Here is a 22461-nt window from a genome sequence, read left to right as displayed (position 1 = left end):
AAAATCAGAGGCTGTCCAGAGACTTTGTGACATGCACTTTCCTTCCTAAATCCCCCCACACCCTGTAAAGTCACCTCAGAGAAAGTGCTGCATTTGCTATAAGAAAGGAGTTTGAAAGGACAATAGTTATTAATGCTCTTTCAGACCATCTCTACCTGCCCTCTGCATAACATACTGTTTCAGATCTACCATACAGTGCTTAACTATTGAATAAACTTATATCTGACTTTGTCCTGATTAATCTTTGTTAGCTACCTATACTGACTACTCTGACCTTGGCCTGTTCCTGTTTACATTAAGTTCAGTCACTATAAAGTGGCTACATCAAACAACTAAGAAAATACTACATTTAGAATACTTGATATGCCATCATGGGGGCAATTTTCTTTCTTGGGCTGCCACACTGCCTCAAAGGTTACATAGGCCAGGAAAAACAAATTTCCAGGTGTGAGGACCGAATAGTCATGCCCTATATTTGATCCTGTAATTTTTCAAAACCCCATAAAACCTTTACATGGGATGTACTGTTGTATTTGTGAGACATTGCTGAAAACAAATATGAGTGTTTTAGAGAAGTAAAATATATAATGTCAATGATAACATCAGTGAAATTACAGTTTTTGTGTGGAAAATGCAAAAATATATATATATATATATATATATATATATAAACACTAACCTTTCCAGGGTTTGTGACTAAGTTGCTATTAGAAAAGTCACTTTGAATACCTTCTTGGATTTTCTACTTTTGCAAATAGTATGCCATGATGGGGGTAATATTCATTCCTGTGCTGTCATGCGGTCTCAAAGGCAACATAGGCCCAGTAAACCAATCTTGAAATTTTAATTTATAAAAACTGATATAGGCAAGCACTATATTTAAGTCTGTAACTTTCCAAAGCACAATAAATACTTTACTTGTGGGACTTCAAAACTAGTATTACGACATTCACAGTTAAAATGGCATGCAGAACTTCGAAAATAACACAACTTCTTAATATCTTACACATTTTAGATTTTATTAATATTAAATTATGCTTCATATATAAATGCTGATGTAATCCACTCCTTAACAAAGTGATTTATATTAAGTGTGGATACACTTAATATGGAAGAGTTGCATTATGGTTTAACAAACATATTGCTCAAATTTTATTTTTTGTTTTGTTTCAGAAATTGTAGAACTGCCTCCGTCCAGGGTTAATTCGTGGTTCACAAATTTTGTCCATGGTGGAAAAAAAGAGGATTAAAAGCAAAAAGGAAAATTGCTGATTATTGCACAGCCACTAATGTTAATTGTATTCATTGATCAAGTAAGAAGTGACCCATAAACGGAAAAAAACTTTCATTAAGAAAAATAATTAATCTATAACTAAATATGTATATCATACATTAGTATAGATTTTTTTTTTATTGTTCCTACTCTTTTTTTTCTCTGTTGGTTACTTTTTCTGATTTGATCTGTAAATCAAATGGTGGAAAATGCATCTATCAATGTATTTATATTATGTTTAAATTTAGCAGTACACTCCGTGTTCTGGCTCCATGTTTTGTAAAGCAAAGACTTTTCTAAGTGAATGGCAACATTTTAAAACCTTTAGCCACAAGTAAAATGCACATGGTAACTGTATGAGAACCAGGCTGTTTCAGACCAGTGCTTGACCTGGAACTAGTATCATGGGTAACGTATAACGCCAAAACAAACTAATGCAGTCGGAATCAAAGATCATTTAACATCTTAGATGTAACAAACGCTACATTTTAAACTTTTATTTTAGTAATTTAGAAGACAAATTTCATTTTGGCGATTACTGCACTTTTTAACACAGTGATGTTTCTTATTAATATGCTTAGAATTACTTTTAAGTACAAATAGTCACTGCTCTCGATTGTCATATTATCTCTCTCTTCCAAAAGTATAATTTGGTGTTTTCATCCTTTATAATTCACAGTACTGCAAGTTGTTACATATTCATATTTTACTTTTCTGAAAAGATATTTAAAATATTGTCAAATATTACCACCTAGGTGTGAAAGAGAATCACATGGCCCATTTATTTCAATGAGCCAGAAAGATTTGTTATGGTAGAAAACTGCAAAGTAAATGTGATACAAAATATCTCCTGGGACAACCGCATGACAATAATTTTTATCTACTGTTGATGTGTTCCTCAATACAGGTTTTAAGTATTAATACTAGTAGATCTTCTGGTCCCGCTTTGTTTCAGACCATCTTTTCTATAATTAATGAAAACAGTTCATTTATGTATTATAGATTTTCCTCTGTGTGTTATTTCTAATCTGTTAGCATTTTGGAATGTACTGCATTGCAGACCATTGTAGAGGCAAAGCACTTGATGACACATTGCATCACTGCATTCTCTTTGACTTAACTAATGTCTTATAAATATACATGTGACTAAAATATTTTATATTCTTCATGATGTCATACCAAATGTTTAATCTTAAAAAATAAGCAAAATGTATTAAACATCAACAGAAAATAATATACAGTGCATTCAAATATATATATATTTTTTGCAGATGTGATCAGCATAAATGTGAGAAATAAACAAACCTGTGTTTTCTTTAGGTGTTAAATATAATATTGTCAGAACATTTTTTATTGGTCATTATTACGTAATAACCAAATCCATCTTTTATGAGTTATAGAAATCTTTTTTGACAGTTTATATCTAAAAGATGAGTTGGATGAAGTTGGTCTGCTTGGATTAATTAACCTTGAAAACTTAAGGACCGCCCCGGGAATTTGTTAGGTCTTCCTCGAAAGTGATTCTAGCAGTTTCATCATACTACTTTTAAATATAATGTAATAAAAATCAATTGCACAGTTTGTTAAGAATACATATATTTATTAAAAGATAAAAGATAAAAATAATAAAAATATATTTGGGAAATAAAATCCAAGATGATGACATAAAAAATATAGCCAGCAGTGAGAGCTCCTGTTAGGAGCTTTCATTAGCTCTCCTGAGCTTAGGCCTGCATTGCCAGGACAACACATTGGCTTAGAACAGGGTTTCCCAAGTGTGGGTTGCCAGATTATTCCCAGTGGGTCACGCTCTGACCAACGCCTCAAGGGCCACCTGCAACCTAGGGCTATGAGACCATCAGGCTGACTGATTAGTCGGGCCCTCCTGCCGTGACCGTGAGCCTCGACACCAGGAGGGGGCCCAGCGGCTTGCCCTCTATGCCACGAGCCCCTCCATCATTATGCCCAAGAGAGAACCCAGGACCTGTGGTCTGCAGCTCCTCCAGGTGCAGAGCTGCAGACCATTTGATGTATGTCTCGCAAGCTCCCAGAGTGTTACCATGGCAACACTCTGGGTGCTCGAGACTTCTATCACATGGTCTGCAGCTCTGCACCAAACGGAGCTGAATACTGCAGATTTAACCCACTGGACCACCAGGGAATTTATTATATTAAAAATAAAGGTAGGATACAGTCCTCCCCTTTCTGCCTTCCACACTGTAACCCCTTCTCTCCCTGCCCCCTTCCCCACACTGTAATCCCCGTCGCCCTGCCCCCCTTCCCACACTGTAACCCCCTCTCACCTTGCCCTCTTTCCCACCCTGTAACACCCTCGCACCCTGCCCCCCTCCACCACACTGTAACCCCCTCTCACCCTGCCCACTTCCCCACACTGTAATCCCCTTCTCACTCTGCCCCATCCCCACACTGTAAACCCTCTCACCTGCCCCCTTCCCCACACTGTAAATCCTTCTCACTCTGCCCCCCCCACACTGTAACCCTTTCTCTCCCTTCCCCCTTCCCCACACTGTGACCTCCTCTCACCCTGCTCCCCTCCCCACACTGTAACCCCCTCTCACCTTGCCCTCTTTCCCACACTGTAATCCCCTCACACAAGTACACCACTGCATTCCAATAGCAACAGTACATACAAATAAACCCATACATGCACACATACTTAATACAAAATGCTGACATTTAAATGCACAAGCACTGCTCACAAATATCACCCTGCAAATATGGACAAATGGTAGATCCCCAGCTGGCATAGCATTGTTGAAGTTCTCCGACAGATGGGGATCTACATTTTGGCCACACTTGGAATCGAGGGGGGCCAAGTAAACATACTTACAACATGGCCCTCTCTACATTAGTTCCACCACTGTGAGGTGCCTGGATGAAAGAGCATGACACAGCACTGATTCTGACTGAGTCTGTGAGTAAGCAGTGGTATGCCTCTAAAACTGATTGCCATGTTATGCCAAGTTGTGCCTCTAAAGCTGCCATGATATCCCAGAATTATGCCTCTAAAACTGTCATGATATGCCAAGTTTCTGCCTCTAAAACTGCCATGACATCCCTGAATTATGCCTCTAAAGCTGCCATGATATCCCAAAGTTGTGCCTCTAAAGCTGCCATGATATCCCAGAATTATGCCTCTAAAACTGTCATGATATGCCAAGTTTATGCATCTAAAACTGATTGCCATGATGTGCCACGTTTATGCATCTAAAGCTGATTTCCATGATGTTCCAATTGTATGCCTCTAAAACTGATTGCCATGGTGTGTCAATTTTATGCCTCTGAAGCGGATTGCCATGGTGTGCTAATTTTACACATCTAAAGCTGATTGCCATGGTGTGCCAATTGCATGCCTCTAAAATTGATTGCCATGGTATGCTATGTTTATGCATCTAAAGCTGCCATGATGTGCCAAGTTTATGCATCTAAAACTGATTGCCATGGTGTGCCAATTGTATATATATATATATATATATATAAATACAGGATATCCTTGCACTCACGCTCATAAATCCAAGAGGAACTGAAACGTTGATCTTTTAATGGATTTTCAATAAAATGTAAGTTTGAACCTGCTAAAGACCGAGAGTGCTGATCCCTATTCACCCGAAGTATATATATATATATATATATATATATATATATATATATATATATATATTTATACACACACATTTATTTTTGAGCACTACCACTTATATTCTTCATATGAAAATTGAATTTTCTCTGTTCATAGATATAAATGATATAGAAAAATGCATAATGGATAAATGTGTGGATGCACAAATGTGACAAGGAAATTTAAAATTGAATTTCTGATAAATGGACTTTGCTTATATATATAATCTACTACAGATATGCTGTTTGTTTTTCTTTTTTTTTTTAATATATATCGTTATAATTATTTAGATGGGTTAATTCCAAATTATAAAGCTAATCAAACAATCATTCGGTTATTTCCAATGGCATTCTTGTGGAATGCATACCATTATACAGAGTGGAGATAAAGTGGAGGAAATGAGAGATTTCTATTGGGAAGTTATCGGTAGCAGCATATGGTTATCAATAATTAGACTTTTGTGGCTGACATGCTTTCGAGAAGAGGAAAAAAATAAGGTGGTCTCAATTGTCCGTGTGCAAATAGATTTTAGAGCTTGAATATTCTGATAGGAATATGAAGAAGCAGATTCAGAATGTGAAATAGCATTCTGGGCAGTAGGTAAAATTAAAAAATACATTTTATTTTATTCCAGTTATATCTAAGTGTATGGTGTGATTTTTTTTTCTCCTTCTCAAGAACAATATAATGAATTAAAAATCCTGGATATATTTGTGGCTAGTGGAAGTAGGGATTTTGAATTATAGGAAAAATAATATACAAGTGAAGCGATTTCAGTAAAGTTTTATAAATGTGTTTAATTTCACATGGTGATCGACTTGCACGACTGCATATGGCAGTGCCATCTCTTTTGAACCTATTATTTAATTAAGCAGTTATGGTCACTAACAGGGCATATCTTATGTATCAGTCAGGCTAGAATGGTAATTATATTTGGCAGATATCAATATAAATAGAAGTGTACATAGAAATAGATAGAAATACAATAGCACCTAGATGGGGTGCTAAAGTGCAATTAATAAATAACATACTCACACAAGTGGCTGTAGTATAGTTAGCATAAAGTAACCAGTAATCTCATTTGAGTAGGGTCCTCATCTACCTATTGTTCCTCTATCATTGTGTAATTCCTATTTATTGTAAAATTTCCCCTGTTTCATAATATTGTAAAGTGCTGTGGAATTAGTTGGTGCTATATAAATAATAATAATAATAATAATAATAATAATAATAATAATAATAATAATATAATAATTATACAGAACTAGACCACTATATATGGGAGTTGTCTGTAGTTTGCATTCATTTTATTTGTTTGGTTGTTTAGTTTTCATTATCATATTTTAAAATCTTATTCTGTATTGTATTTAAATGCAGTTACTATTTGTGTTATTGTTTTTACTCTTTTATATATATATATATAAAATCATTGAATCTTTACCATAGATATTCTTTAAAATATTTATTTATTACACGTTGGGTATATGCATTACTTATTTGTTACCCATTTCAATTAACTTTTTTGTTTGCTGAATCAAATGGGCCTGGAAAATATATTCTCATAAATCAATGCACATTAGTAAAGGGAGGCTTTTTATTTTAAGGAACAATATATATTAGTCCTCTTTCTAATTATATACTAACTCAGCATTTACTAAGTTTACGTGCATTTCTGTTTTTTTTTTTCTTTTTCTTCTGAATTGAACTATACTTTTTGAAATTGTCCCCCCCAAAAAGTTTGTATGTGGGCAGTACAAAAGGTACGTTTTTAAATATTTCTGATCCTTCAATACCTGGCATGTATAATTTAAAGTTAATAATTTGTCCTTGATAAACTCCGCCAATCTATATTAATTTCATAAGTAAAGTAAGTTGTTATTTTCATTATTCCAGTTTTTTTTTCAAAAGATAGTTTTCTACTTATATTAATTGCAAAAAATATGCATCAACAGGTTCTTTTTTTATAGAGAGACATTTAATTGAGATAAATACGTAGTGTATCATAATAATAATAGACACATGTTAATTGCATGTTAGGGAGCAATTATGCTACTTACACTAGTTTATTATGTCTGAAGTTTCAGTGCAAACATGTAATTTAAAACTTAATATGCAAATAAAAACATGGATTTTTATACTACTATTTTATATTAGAATTTTTACCAATTATTCATTCTTCAAATAAGTATATAAAAAAGTATATTTTATACTTTTTATAAACGTATTCAAAGAATGAATAATTGGCAAAATCGTATTTTTGAAATAGTAGTGATGCCATTTTATTACAACTTTTCATTAAATAAAAATTAAAGTGATGAAAATCTAAGTATATAATATCATAATATACATTATCCCCAAAATGTATTAAAGAGGCTGACTAGGAACAATACTGCTACAGCCAGGTATGTTGCTAACAGTTAATGAGTGCCAAACCATGTTCAAGCCATTTGATAGACTGGCACTGTTGTTGCAAATATATGTTATGCCCTATTTTGTTTTTTAAAAAAACAAAAAAACGAAATCCCTATATCGTAGCCAAAAAAGTTGTGAATAAGAGCTCAGATATCCTGGTTCACCTCAATTAATCCTGGAGGTTAACACCATGGAACATTGGCCTGGCTAAGAGGTCCATTCAGCAGCAGCAGCATTTTTTTTTTCATTTGCATAAATCATTTTGTTGTCAGTAGTAATCCTTGAAGATTTTGTGCCTCTTCTTTTACAGGCCAATATCTGGTCTCTTGAGATAGCAAGTAAATGGTCCTTTAAGGACTATGTGAACAACTGTCAACTGTCAATATACCCTTTCAAATGCTACCAGTATTGAGTAATAGGTGTGTGCTAGACAAGGCACAAAACCATGAACTCTGACTGCAGGATTATAATTGGAAGATATTAAATGTTTTGACAGTCATTGAAGGGACCCTATAGTCACCAGAACCTCTACAGCTTAATGTTGTGGTTGTGGTGTCTATAGCATGTCCCTGCAGTCTTAGAACTGTAAACACTATCTTTTCAAAAGGCAGTGTTTACATTGGTGCCTAGTAACACCACTAGGTGCAGTCACACATAGTTGCTTCCTATCTTAGTGCTGCACAGTGTATAGGACCTACGTTCAGCATCTCCACGCTCTGAATGGAGACACCGAATGCTCCCTATATAGAGTTTCATTGATTCAATGCATCTCTATGAGGAGATGCTGATTGATGCAGAGCAGCATTTTGCTGCCCATACCCAATAGCCTCCCAATGTTTCCTATTGGAAAGCATTGGTTTGTCTGAGATCACCAAGATTTCTGATCATGGATGCGGAACCAGATGAAAATGGCTGCGGCGAGAGTGACCCATCGTGGGAATAAGGGTAAATTTAAACACCTTTTTACTGTGATCTAATGTGGCCTGGAAACTAAATAGCTAGTTCAACACTATAGTGTCAGGAATACACTTTGGATTGCTGACACTATAGTGTTCCTTTAAACATTAAAATTTGTAGCATGGAAATTCATGGCCACCATAAACAATAGTGGTAATGATCACAAAACATTTGATAAACAATAACAAAATCCAGGAAAATCAATACATTGAAAATGTAAATAAAAGCTTAAAATAAAAAAAAATAAAGAATAGTTTAGATCATCATACCATAAATCATTTTTTTTGCTTACAATCCAATGCCATTTTATAATAATTAAAACCAGCAATACGTACATTGTTTAATATCTTGATTTTAATGAAGCAATAATATCCTGAATCCATATACAGGATTTCAAAACAATTATTTTAGGCTAACATGTTCCAGAATGCAGCTTTTAGCACACGTTATTTAAACTATCTCATGTATTTAATGTGATTTTTTTTATTTTTTTTTAAGATTTGTTTGTTTTGCAAAGTCTCTTTAGCAGCTTTTACGTGATGCTGAGTTGGGAATGTTCTCAAATTCAGATAATTTTCAAACACAAGTATCTTAAAAAACAAAACTTAAAATTGTTTTAAATTGATGGCAACATGATGTAAATCCTCACATAAAAGAACAATAATCTAAATTTTCTATAATATTCACAGTAATCATTTTTATAATTGTTGTAACTGTCAGCAGGTGAACTATATTAGCTAACCTGACTATAAATAATTAGAACTACATATAGTGACAACTTTTTATAGTGGTTTTATAAAACAAAAAAACTAAAATAATGCTATTTTTTTATAGGTTAAATGACTATATTTAGTATTCCAAATGTTTTTCTATACATTACCTTGGTCATTTATATGTTTCCTCTCAGTGTTTATACTTCAATTTGAAACAACTGCCAATGCTTACATAGTTACATAGTTACATAGACTGAAAAGAGACTTGCGTTCATCAAGTTCAGCCTTCCTCAAATTTGTTTTTTGCTGTTGATCCAAAAGAAGGCAAAAAAAACTAGTTTGAAGCACTTGCAATTTTGCAACAAACAAGGAAAAAAAATCCTTCGTGACCCCAGAATGGCAGTCAGATTAATCCTTGGGTCAAGAAGCTATTACCCTACATTAAAAGATTATATCCTTGAATATTCTGTTTTTGCAAGTATGCATCTAGTTGCTGTTTGAACATCTGTTTGATGCTCACCTAAACAGACCTTTTTATATTTCCTTTGTCCCAATAAAAGGTTAGTTATTACCTTATCATATTTTGATATACATTGTGCTTTTTTATTGGTTAGATCATTTATACTTCTTTTGTTTTGTATGAATAATTATATATTTAAAACATTTTTTTTTTAAATCAAACTTCCCAATAATGCAATTTTTCATAAAAGTTTTAGAATATTAGTTTGTTGTAATAAAATAGTATCTAGATTCTATCCATAATAAAATGGCATTGGTGTAATATAATTATTAATGCGCATATAATATGATACTTTAAAATCAATCAAAATGAATCAGTTAATTACAATAAGGGACAAAAAAAATCAAAATTTCTGTATATAAATTGATGTCAAGTAGGAGGTAAATATCACTCCTTCAAGCTAGACCCATGAGTGCATGTTTTCAAGCATGAGATATTATGCTGTACCAGTTTGTACCAGGCCCTACTCATTCATGCTCTCATATTAAAGTCGACAAGTCAAAGTTGTATGCAACATATAGAACACTATATGTATTATCAATAGACATGTTTGACACAGCCATGAATTTGAAAAGTACACTTGCAAATGTTCTTCTATCTACTTTTCTTTCTACTCTATAGCAGTTATACAAAGAAGCATACTGTACCTTTAGTGAAGAAGGCGGGTGTGGTTGAACAGGTGGTTATAGCAACAGTGGCTGTGACTGTTGCCATGGTGAAAAGGGGGATGTTTGTGGTTGGAAATAAAGTGTTTGGAACATCTGGTCAATGGGAAAACATAAAAAGAAACATGAAACATAAGGAATATCACGTCACACCAAAGCAAAATATAACGATGTTTGCTTAACGCAGACATAACACGTTTTGCTTGCTTAATGCAGACATAACAAATCAGACATGCTTAAAACAGGGTGACTGAGACACTTAGTAATGCTTGACATTAAATCACTCTCTTTTATTTAGAAATATAATTACCAAAGTACAAAATCCTTGGCCTGTTTAAATTATTACTTTGTGTGTATAATAAACAATGTGGCTATTGAGAGTGAATTTAATAGACAAGAAAATACACGTTCACCCATGCCATTTACAATGAATTGTACAGTGGAGATCAAATGTGGATAAAATAACATGCTGAGTAGGAGTGGGAGACAAATGAAAAATAACAACATGCTCAGATGATGGAAATTATACATTAAAATGGATGTTTCACCTGCAGTGCCTTCCTCAGGTAAATATCAGTGAAAACCATAAAAAAAAAGTTACTACAGCATTTCATATACATATACCCTGCGGGTGACCCCTGACTGCAATAAAATAAAACAGAGCTGCAATTATTGACTCCGTTTTATGAGCCGTAGAAAATTGGTTTTCAGTTGGAAGAAAATCTATAACCATACCACCTAAATAATTCCATTATTATTACAATAATAATAATAACAAGAACTATTATTATTTTTGATATTTAAATAATAATTAAAGTACACAATTTTACCAACACCATTAATCCAAAAAATAATAGTATTTTTATTCTTCTCAAAGTGTAACAGATTTTAAGAAAGAACTTATTACTTCATGTTGATTTCAATATTTTGCATAAATGCATTTACCTCCGTATGCTAGACTAGTTTGTCTCAGGTATTGTCTGGATATTGAAATATTAAAGCACTGATGCTATACATTTAGTTGTCATATCTTGAGAATTACTTGTACAAGCATCTACTGCCTTAGAGCTTATGACCTTTAATACAAACTTGTTAGCTTGCATTTGCTACTCTCTATGACTGCTTCCATATCTTCTGTACAACTGGAAATCAAAAGGATAAAAACAAAACTGACCTAACATGATTACACACAGGTCTTAATAGCATACTTGTTTTATGAATCTAATTATTTTATATGAATCAAATTTATCCATAAACAAGTATGTTTGAGTTTGGACATGATTGAATGAAAGCAATAGTTGTCCTTGCTTTATCATAGGTACCTAATAGACTTATCAGATTGCAACTATATAACTGAGTTATTTTCTAACCCCTAGAAAGGACATGGGTCTCATGTGTTAGGTCACCTTGTGGCTAATCTGGCAATGATTTACAAAAAAAAATAAACATTTTACACAAACAACGTTTTATGTGTCTCATGCAGTATCTATCAATATTGTGCTGAGTATTAGGACAGGACAACCAGCAGCAACTGTTGTTTTAAAAATCCCAAGTTTCTTATTCAGTCTAAAAAGACACACTACCTACCCTTCCCATAAGCTATGCATGTTATACTTTCTCCTCATTCAGCTACCACTGAATATCAGATCCTGAATACATTCATAGGTGACTGGGAATAAAATAATTACACAGACTGAGGGAGATTCAGAGAGGAGAGAGTCTTTTGGACAAACAAAGGAAACACTTGAGAAGAAAGAGGAAGAAGAAAAAGTGTAACTTAAGGAAAGAACTCCATGAAAGCATAATCAGAGAGGGAAAGTGTGGTAAATAAAGGGATAGTGTTTTGTTGAGCTGAGAGTCATACCAAAAATCAATGGCTGAATGACAGGGGGTGAGACCAGTCATGTGGTTGGCTAGCTGTCATAAGAACACAACAAAATCAATATGGACTTTATTAGGTGTATCAAATATTAACTCTAGTCTGGATTTTTGTGATTGTGTGCAGACTATGGTTACAGAAATTGATATAAATTGTATGCAGAGCTGGGTCTATGGGCTCTGTTCTGTGAGTGATGCATGTGTGTTGTAAGTATGTTGTCTATGTGTGTGAGAGTGTGTGTAGTGGTTAAGTGTTGTGTGTGTGTGTGTGTGTGTGTGTGTGTGTGTGTGAAGGAGTTTGAGAGCTGTATTTGGGGGGTCAGGTTGAGTGTGCCTGTGCTGGTTGACAGTTGTGTGTATTGTGTGTGTGGAGGAGTCTGAGTGTTGTGTGTGTACAGTGTAGTGTATAAACCTTGTATGTCTATGCTTGTAAAAAAAAGTTTGTTTTTTAAATATCACATGGCAGCACTATATGCTTGTGTGTCCATCCAAAGAAAAATATACACTTTGGGATAGTTGTTATTTCACTTATTTGACTATCCTTATATATTTTTTTTTCTGCATTCCCCAATTTTTTTTGTCTATCCTCCTTTTTTCCAGCCCAATTCCATCTTCTTTTAAAATCACCCACAATAATAGAATAAAATTAGTTATTTTCTTTTTATTTAAGCCCTTGTCTTACTTTAGTCCCTGTGTAGTGTGGCTGAGCTGGGCTGTAGCCTTAGCCCAGCTATTCCCAGCAGATGTCTTCCACCTGGCAATTTTCCAGCATTGTACCTCTACTGCATGGCCTAAATTTGTGGGACAAAGGGAGCAAGGAGAGGGCATGTATCCATGCCCACTTCACACAGCTGCAGCTTTGCACGATGGACTGCAGGCTAATCAGTAGTGGCTGTAGAAAAATGTTAACCGTGCTACACTAGTAGAGAGAAGTGGAAGTCATTTTTTTTAACAAGGGCTTGGCACTTATACAGACCCATTGATATTTTGCAATTGCTTGTGGTGCTTTCTAAACTCATCAATTGACTTTTGACAGCTAAATCATAGGCGGACCCCCAAGAGCCTTGAGCCTTCAGTTGATGACCGGTTGTTTGAGTGCTTAGTCTGCCTCTGCACAGGGCTGAGCAGGGAGCTCTTTCGATCTCCTTGCAAGCTCAAGTAGGACCCTATTAGAGCCAGAGCACCACATCCAGACAAGGACCCAGCAGACTCCTGTCTGAGTATTTGCCCTAGGCAACTGCCTATGTAGCCCGGCTTGAATTAGGTACATAAATTGTCTTTTATGTGTTTTGGGATAAAAAAAGATTTAATACTGGTTATGATTAAACATAAGCAAGGCATCTCAAGCAATCTGCTATATTTATGAAAGGTGGAAAGCCTTCTTAACAAATCAATTGCATTACTTTCAGATTTTGGAACTTTGTTGATTAGAATATGTTTCTAAATTCAGTCCACACTCCCCCTCCTATTGCTATGAGATTAGACGAGAGCAGTGCTCTTTGAGATAGAGTGAATGACATACGTGTTCATACTCTCAGTGATAATTAATGACAGCAACTGGTTAATTAAGAAGGAGACTTGATGAAAAGGGTAATAAAGTCTGCTATTAGCAGGAAGAAGGAAGCAAATATTATCGATTCTACACCTTGGTCTGAAAACGAAGAACCCTCTCATGAAGTAAGAATCCTTTTTGTGATCTTATCTATGAGCCCACTAATTGTTCCCTTCCAATCAGCAACCACTAGGGTCAAAAGATAATCTATATTGGAAGTCTATATGTAGTATTGCTTCCTTCCTTCTGTGGACTCTGAGTGCTAAATTGAAATAAATCATACAACATCTCGGAAGCTGTGATGTCCACATTTAAAAATATATGCGTTATGATTATGATATATTTTCATAATATCAAGCAAAGTAAATACATGTATTTTTGTCCAATTCTTCCAGTCTGTGTGCAAACTATCATAGAGCAACACATATAACTAACACATATTTCCCCCATATGTTCAAGTTAAATCATGGGTTTTAGTTATAAAAATTGAATCAAAGAAAGCTCTCATAGCCATGATATAATATGAGAGACTACATTAAACAAGAAAGTGGAAAATCATGATTGGACACATATGGCAACATTCGATAAAAAACTTGTGCCTTTAAGGTGCAACACAAGCTGTGTCATGACATGATTCACTTACTGAATGTATCATTGGAATGAGAAAACTGCCATATCACACATGACCATGTGTCTGTTTGTTTAAAAAAAGTCTGTAATTCAATGACAGCCTTCTATGATGCCTCAGTCAGTTCAATTTTAAAAAGAGTCAAAATGGTTTTAAATCTTGGATTGGTGCCTTATTATTAAATCAATAAACTTCAGTATTGGAATGAAATCTCAATGTATTCTTCCTAGGAACATAGTTTATAAGTAAATTAATTAGATATTTGTCTACCAATGGAAAATAGGACAAAAAGGAATCACTTCACTTAACAGAGACTTGTTAAGTAATGTATTAAACGCACCACTGGGTTAATGGTGAGTTCTTTAAAGGAATGCTATGTAACATAATTACTACAGCAAACTGTAGTATTTATGCTGCCTAGAGTTCACTGGCACTGTCTCTCTATCTGATATTAAATTGTTTAAGAAAAGATTGATATAAACCAAGTGTCTTCCCAGCAACATGGGACTGCCCCAGTCTCACCTGTATTGATAATGTACCATCAATGTCGAAGAGTTTTCTGTGGGCCTGTTTGTTATAAAACCAAAGTATACCCCCAATTAACTCTGTCCAGCATACACACTAGAGTGCACTGTAGTTGTTATGTTCCTTAACCCATTCCGTTATAACCTGTTCTTGCGTTCATGGAAATAAAAACATCATGTGTTCTGAATACTGTGCACTGTTCATGTGACAGATAATTAAGATGCTGTATATGTCATTGTTTTGTATGAATAGACTGCAAGGTAAACAATTGTTAATACTGCACATACATTTCTGTACAAGCTGTTCCATACCCCCCAAGATCCTGACATGATTTATCAGCTTAATCTTGATCTTTTAAATTAGCCTTCTAGCACACAATTTGACCTCATTGTTTTCACAGATTTTTTTTTATTTCACTTTTAGAACACTGCCAGACTGCTCCTGACTAGTTCTGGGTATGGCCACCACAGGGCTAAGTTGTTACCAGTAAGCGTGCTGCTCCACATGGCTGCTTTTCTGCTCCTTTCTCTCTTGCCGTGCTTTTGTCTGTTTATCTTTTTGAGTGAAACAGCTTACAAAAGAAGATGCTCAAAAGCGGTATAGCAGAAGAATGAAGGTGTCAGCATGAAATACAATCCATTACAGATCACCAGGTATAATTCCATTTGGAACTAAAGATCATTTTTAGAGCAGTCTATTGTTAACCCTTCTTTATGTTCGTTTTTCTGAGATTTAATGCATCATAGAGTTCAAACTTTAAAACGAAGATGTTCCTGTGAACAGCTGTTAGTAAACATAATAAGTCCTTCAGACTTTGGAATTTCTTGCACTGAAATGTAGCACGTGTGTTATTATCACAGTTCACTCTACTTACACTTTTTAATTTTTTTGTTTTATATCATTACCTTGAGGGTTACTGAACAAGTTACAAAAAGTGCAAAAAGTGTTGAGCCACTATACACTATACGTTAGCATTATAATTTTGCATCCACAGTATTTTAATTACTTTTGCCTGCCTCAGGAAAGTCTACCACAATGGCGTGAATTCACAATAGACTACATAAGTGCTGAATTTCACCTTTTACATACATACAAAGCAACCAGATTTTTGATCTAAACAAAACATAAACCAAAATCAAAAGATGAAGGGAAAAAAATGACAAAGAGGACCCAGAAAGTAAAATTCTAGCACGTAACATAGAAAAATAGGACACAGAGTATAAAAGCATCAAAATATTGGCAGGTAAAACTTCAACATAACTGGATGATGGAAAATATCACAGACTTCACTAACTTGAAAATAGGACTTTACCAATGACACTCTGGCACCTTAACCATTACAAAAAGTAGGAATGTTTATTGTATTGCAATCTTCCAATTCTAGAAGAATCAAAAGAACAAACAAAGAAGTGGAGTGGAATACTGATATTTTCTCCAGCAGAGAGAAAAATTGAATACAAAGCTCAAACAAAATTACTAATTGATTGCAACTATTCATGTATGAAATGGGGCTAAAAATGTAAATAGCTTATAATTGATAATAAATATATTAACAAAAGCTCAATTAAACACCTTACAATATAAATTGGCCATACTAAAGAATTCAAATGTAAATTAAACTGTAAACGATAAACTTCTTGCCAGCAGTTTGTTTTAAGATATTTAATCAATATGGTTGAATTTATCTCTACAGAATTCTTTAGTATGATGCTTAAGTGTTTCTATGTCAGTTAAAGCTGCTTCAAATCATATTACTCACTGTTAGCCATGAGAAAAATTGGTCTTAAAATGTTCTGAAAATAGTCAGCTGTATTGATCTGAAACTGATAGCACACTTATTGGCTATTAAACAACACTTCTTAACAATCAGCTTATAAGATTGACTGTCAAAAAAGCAACAAATCCAAACAAAACAGTTTGTTTCCTCTTATCCAGCACCATGTGCAAAGATGATGAAAACTCATTTCACCGTATCTATCATTACATTTTATATTGCAATATAACATTACATTTTTATAACTGATGTGTTACCTAGATCTCCTTTGCCTAATCTGTGGTCAATAGATGAGCATTAAGAATAAAACACACAGGTTTATACCAAAAGATCTATTCATCTGGTGGGATTTTTTTTTTTTTCATCTGGTGAGGTTTTTTTATTTTATTCCATTAGTGGCAGAGTGAAATTTAATGTATACACTCCCGTTATAAAATATATATATATATATAAATGTTAAAAACAATATTTTATTATTTTGAACAGATATGTTAAGTTCTTAAGAAAATTGTATTTATGGAATAAGTAGAAAAATACAAGTAATTTTATGCCATTTAATAACATTTGGACCGGGTGGGACGGAGTGTAATATAACATGCGCCTTCATTGTCTGGTATTGATATTGTCATGCCTGAAAAACATGTAATCTCTCCTTCAAGTTTTATTTTTAATGTACTATGTAAATAATTATAATATATAGGTATGTATAATTAAGTTTGTAAATAATATAATATAATATGCTACCTTCAAAGTTACTGAAATTGCAGGATTTGTCCAGGCAACCATTGCAGTTGTCAGATCCTTCACTGGCCAAAAAAAGAGGTTCCACCAATCAGGAGTGATATATCATGGGGAATGCTTATTTCTATTTTTTTTTTTATTACCCCATAAACTCTTTACATTCTCATAAAATATAATTTGTCCCCAGTCACATTTCCACTCATCACATAGCAAGATTGAAGTAGCTGAATGAGCCATTCAAAGCCCAGTTCACAGTTTTGTGAGCTGGCTTTATGTAGCAATTTCCTGAGCCAAGTTTCATACATGAGTATAACTGCAACTTGTTTTCTTCCCAGAAGAGAGTAATGGTTCTCATCCATTTTGTGTGCAGCATGTGCACACACACAAGTTTGATGGTGGTTGCAGAGCAAGGGAGAAAGTTAATGTGTTCAATGAGATCAGCCAGGATTCAGTGTCTCATAGCAGTAGCAGTTTTTTTAAAAAGTCTGCATTTAAAGCAGAGAGGTAGTATATGGGAAACTCTCCAAATCATAATACTAGTATGTGCATGGAATGCATCTGCATCATATATCTTCCAAACTACAATTTTCCTTCTAAATGCCTTGTTAGTTAACATAAGTATTAGCATTTTTTACTAATACACACTGTACATTATAGTTTGGGTTGGTGTCATTGCTATTTTGAAGCTTAAGGGCATCAGGGTTGGCTAAAGGATCATCATGAAGGTGAGATTAATCTTAACAAAGGCAAAGATAGAGTGATAGGAAGAGATGTAGCACTGGGCTATTGAATGGTCAGGCTAATGTAAAGGTAGAACTATGAAGTAACATGAGTAGACTAAGAGAAGGCTACAGACGAGGAGAGGACAATATACAAAAAATACAAAACACACAATACCAGACACAGGCAGGTAACAGAAACCATTGCATTGTTGAGACAGTTAAGGATCAGGAGCACAGGGAAAGGTAATGTTTGGAATAAGCCATGGACTGGTACATGAGACAGGTAGCCAGACAAGCCAGGGACTGGAACAAAAATTAGGTGGAAGGTACATAAAGACAGGAAAGAAGAAACATAGTCAGATAAGCCAGGTCAAAACACCAGGACTAATATCTCCAAGGATTCTGGAACCACAAAAGGACTTAGATGAGCCAGAGAACTCTATTTAAATAGGGATGTCCTGACTAATTTATTCTGCTTCCTGGGAGTGATTAACAATGAAAGACAGCACCTGTGCTACACACAGGGGCTCTGTAAAACAAGCAGTCAATGTCAGAAGAAATCCTCTGGAGTGCTCACAGGAGAGCAGGTCTCACAGAGGCCCAGTGAGCTGAGCACAGAATCAGACAATGGGAAACAGGGTCCAAGTGCCACCAGAGGTAGGTTTCCTGACTATGCACTAACTATGATGATTATCTACTATATAGACGTATGTGGAAGCTCTTCTCTCACCTGTGGGTCCTATGATTTCCTATGATTTCTACGGTGTGATATGTGGGAGGGTAAGGCCCATTTTTAGCAGAATTTCTTGTGGGGATAACATGATCACATAATTTAAAAAAAAAATTATCTTGTTTCTATAAAAAAAAAAGTCTTGCTTTGCTACATGGCATCGTGAATGTCTTCCCATGTATACATTTTATTTCTGTAAGTAGGCACACACCACTCAGCTTGCCACAAAAGGAGAAAGCTGGGTCTATTCCTTGATTTTTTTCTATTTGTTGTGTTGTTCAATAATTAAAGGAGGAAATATATGTGAACTTGTTTTTGAGTTATGCAACAGTGAAGAACAGACTAGTGATTTAGTGGAAGCTAGTGACAATTATTACAGGGTTTCATTTATGAGGAATAAATGATTCTGTACATAAACAATGAATGTTCTTTAGTGACTAACACAATCTCAAGACTTGTGTACACATATATATATATATATATATATATATATATATATATATATATATATATATAGTTAGTTTTATAAGCATTTCTGTTTTCCACATACTTTATATACATGCTGTCTTATCACCTTAAGGACACATGACATGTGTGACATGTCACGATTCCCTTTTATTCCAGAAGTTTGGTCCTTAAGGGGTTAAATATACATTATATCAGTGATTTTGAATGTCAAGTGCCAAAAATATACTTGGATAAGATTAAAAAATAGCTACCCAGGACAACAGAATTATACCATGCTTTATTGTGGCAACCATTCCAACTATTAAGTGGTTTCATTCTAAATTAGTGTGCTTGAATACATTATCCCCTGTTTAGTGAAATGTGATATCTATGTAATGGACACATTGTTATAAAGAAAAGGAATTAATTCTTCTGTATGAGATGTATTCACATATTTTTAAATGCTTAACCCAAGTATTTAGTTTTTCTTTCCTATGGCTCACAAACTGGAAAGTTTTTATATTTTGTGCATGTATTTATATAGCCTCATTGCAAACACCTCTGCAACTACTGACTATAAAAGAAATAGTTTGTCTGATGAGTAATTCTGCAGAAAGCAAAATCACATACGCATTGTGGATATTATAATATTTTTAAGCAATTTTCATACTCTAGGACATGATTTATACATTTTTTTGACCAAGGCTAATGTAGAGCTATGCTGATGCAATCTAAATGCACTTGGCCCATTCATGTGTTAAAGATGAATTATTTGTGCAGCTTTTACAACTGTGTGCGTTATCCATTAAATGATGTGCTCAATTCTGGTCTTAAACTGAGACACTTCACGTATGATAACTTATAAGATGAGCTACTCTGGGGAGCTGCTGACGTAGTTTGCATTAGACTCAAAGGTATTCTTTCAGCTGAGTCACTAAGCTGCAATTCATTTACTCCAAATTGGTTTCTGGGATTGTAACTACTTAAAGGGACACTGTAGGCACCCAGACCACTTCTGCCCATTGGAGTGGTCTGGGTGCTAACTCCCACTACCCTTAACCCTGCAAGTGTAATTATTGCAGTTTTTTTATAAACTGCAATAATTACATTGCAGGGTTAAGTCCTCCCCTAGTGGCTGTCTAACTAGAGGGAACTTCCTGATCTATAGCACAGGTTTTCTGTGCTAGAGCGTCGCTGGACGTCCTCACGCTGTGTGAGGACCTCCAGCGTCGCTCAATTCCCCATAGGAAAGCATTGAAAATCGTTTTCAATGCTTTCCTATGGGGAGACCGAATGCGCATGCATGGCCTTGCCGCGCATGCGCATTAGGTCTCCTCGGCCGGTGGGCGGGATCATTCTTGCACACCGGCAGACGTATGCAGAAGGTGGGACAGCGACGTGGGACATGTCGCTGCCTCAGGTAAGTCACTGAAGGGGTTTTCACCCCTTCAGTAACCGGGGATTGGGGGGTGGGAGGTAGAGGGACCTTCCAGTGCCAGGAAAAAGGATTGTTTTCCTGGCACTGGAGATTCCCTTTAATGGTTTTCATAAGAAAGATAACAACTTGGTGTAATCTGAGTTTAGTTAACCCCAAAGCGATCGATTTTAGAATATTGACATGATAAAACATTTTTTGTAAATATCCCAATTTGATTACTTGATGGTTTCATAAGAAAGATAACAACTTGGTTTAATCTGAGTTCAGTTAACCCCAAAGTGATCGATTATAGAATATTGACATAAAAAAACAGCCTTTATCAAAATATAGAGGTGATATTAGAAAAATTTGACTATCGTGCAAAAGTTCATTTATTTCAGTAATGCAACGTAAAAGGGGAAACTAATATATGATATAGACGCATTATATACAAAGCAAGATAGTTCAAGCCATGATTTGTCGTAAGTGCAATGATTATGGTTTACAGCTCATGAAAACCCGGAATCCACAATCTCAGTAAATTAGAATATTGTGAAAAGGTGCAATATTCTAGGCTCACAGTGTCCCACTCTAATCAGCTATGTAAGCCATAACACCTGCAAAGGGTTTCTGAGCCTTTAACCCCTTAAGGACACATGACATGTGTGACATGTCATGATTCCCTTTTATTCCAGAAGTTTGGTCCTTAATGGGTTAAATGGTCTCTCAGTCTGGTTCAGTAGGAATCACAATCATGGGGAAGACTGCTGACCTGACAGTTGTGCAGAAAACCATAATTTACACCCTCCATAAGGAGGGAAAGCCTCAAAAGGTAATTGCGAAGGAAGTTGGATGTTCCCAAAGTGCTGTATCACAGCACATTAATAGAAAGTTATGTGGAAGGGAAAAGTGTGGAAGAAAAAGGTGCACAAGCAGCAAGGATGACCACAGCCTGGAGAGGATTGTCAGGAAAAGGCCATTCAAAAGTGTTGGGGACTTTCACAAGGAGTGGACTGAGGCTGGAGTCAGTGCATCAAGAGCCACCACACACAGACGGATCCTGGACATGGGCTTCAGATGTCGTATTCCTCTTGTCAAGCTGCTCTTGAACAACAAACAACTTCAGAAGCATCTTACCTGGGCTAAAGAACAACAGACCTGGTCTGTTGCTCAGTGGTCCAAAGTCTTATTTTCTAATGAGAGCAACTTTGGCATCTCATTTGGAAACCAAGGACCCAGAGTCTGGAGGAAGAATGGAGAGGCGAACACTGCAAGATGCTTGAAGTCCAGTGTAGCGGAGAGCCGATCTTGCACAGCTATTCTCCACTAGAGATCCCAGTGAGGCTCAGGAACAAGGTGATGTTAAGTCCACAGGCAAGGTTTCCAGCAGGTAAAGTAATACAGCAGTATCCCCATCGCAATCCCAATAACTGGACGACACACAGTTTCAGGAGTAGAACTGACAAGCTTTATTCCACAGTTCCTTATAAAGCCCTCTCCCATGCAAGGGAGGAGGTTCTATCACTTAAGACATTATCCAATCTTTAAGTAGTAACCTCCCACAGATCTCCTCCCCTCCTCTAGCATCATAATCCCCTTATCGTGTACACAGTTTTCCCTGAGTTTTGGATGTACCCTAAATACAAATCCACAAATCCAACATAGCTCTATTCTGGGGGACCAACATACTTAAAAATTAGCCCATTCGGATGAAGCGTTCGGGAGTTATGGGACTTTGAAGTTTGGACCGACCGCAGAGGTAAAGTCTCCGAAAACAGTTCCATGTATTCTGGCCCTGCGGTCGGTCACAAACAGGCGAATGCAAAGGGGTGAAATATTACTGCTAAGTGGCCTGACTGGGATTCGG

General features: G+C 35.4%; 1 protein-coding gene across 3 annotated transcripts in view; it reads right to left on the bottom strand.

Moving 5' to 3' along the window:
• The window catches only part of CADM2 (cell adhesion molecule 2), a 1213566-nt gene that overhangs the window by 45534 nt on the left and 1145571 nt on the right, over positions 1-22461 (bottom strand). For 2 of the 3 annotated variants that reach the window (XM_063448670.1, XM_063448678.1), the window contains one exon: positions 10163-10276. The exons of the other annotated variant lie outside the window; for it this stretch is intronic. In XM_063448670.1, coding sequence (XP_063304740.1) covers positions 10163-10276 — 114 coding nt within the window. The remainder of the gene's footprint in view (positions 1-10162; positions 10277-22461) is intronic. 3 annotated transcript variants of the gene reach the window in all.

Source organism: Pelobates fuscus, chromosome 1, assembly GCF_036172605.1.
Source record: "Pelobates fuscus isolate aPelFus1 chromosome 1, aPelFus1.pri, whole genome shotgun sequence".
Classification (NCBI taxonomy): domain Eukaryota; kingdom Metazoa; phylum Chordata; class Amphibia; order Anura; family Pelobatidae; genus Pelobates; species Pelobates fuscus.
Note: the sequence above shows the minus strand (reverse complement) of the source record. Positions and strands in the feature narration are given on the sequence as shown.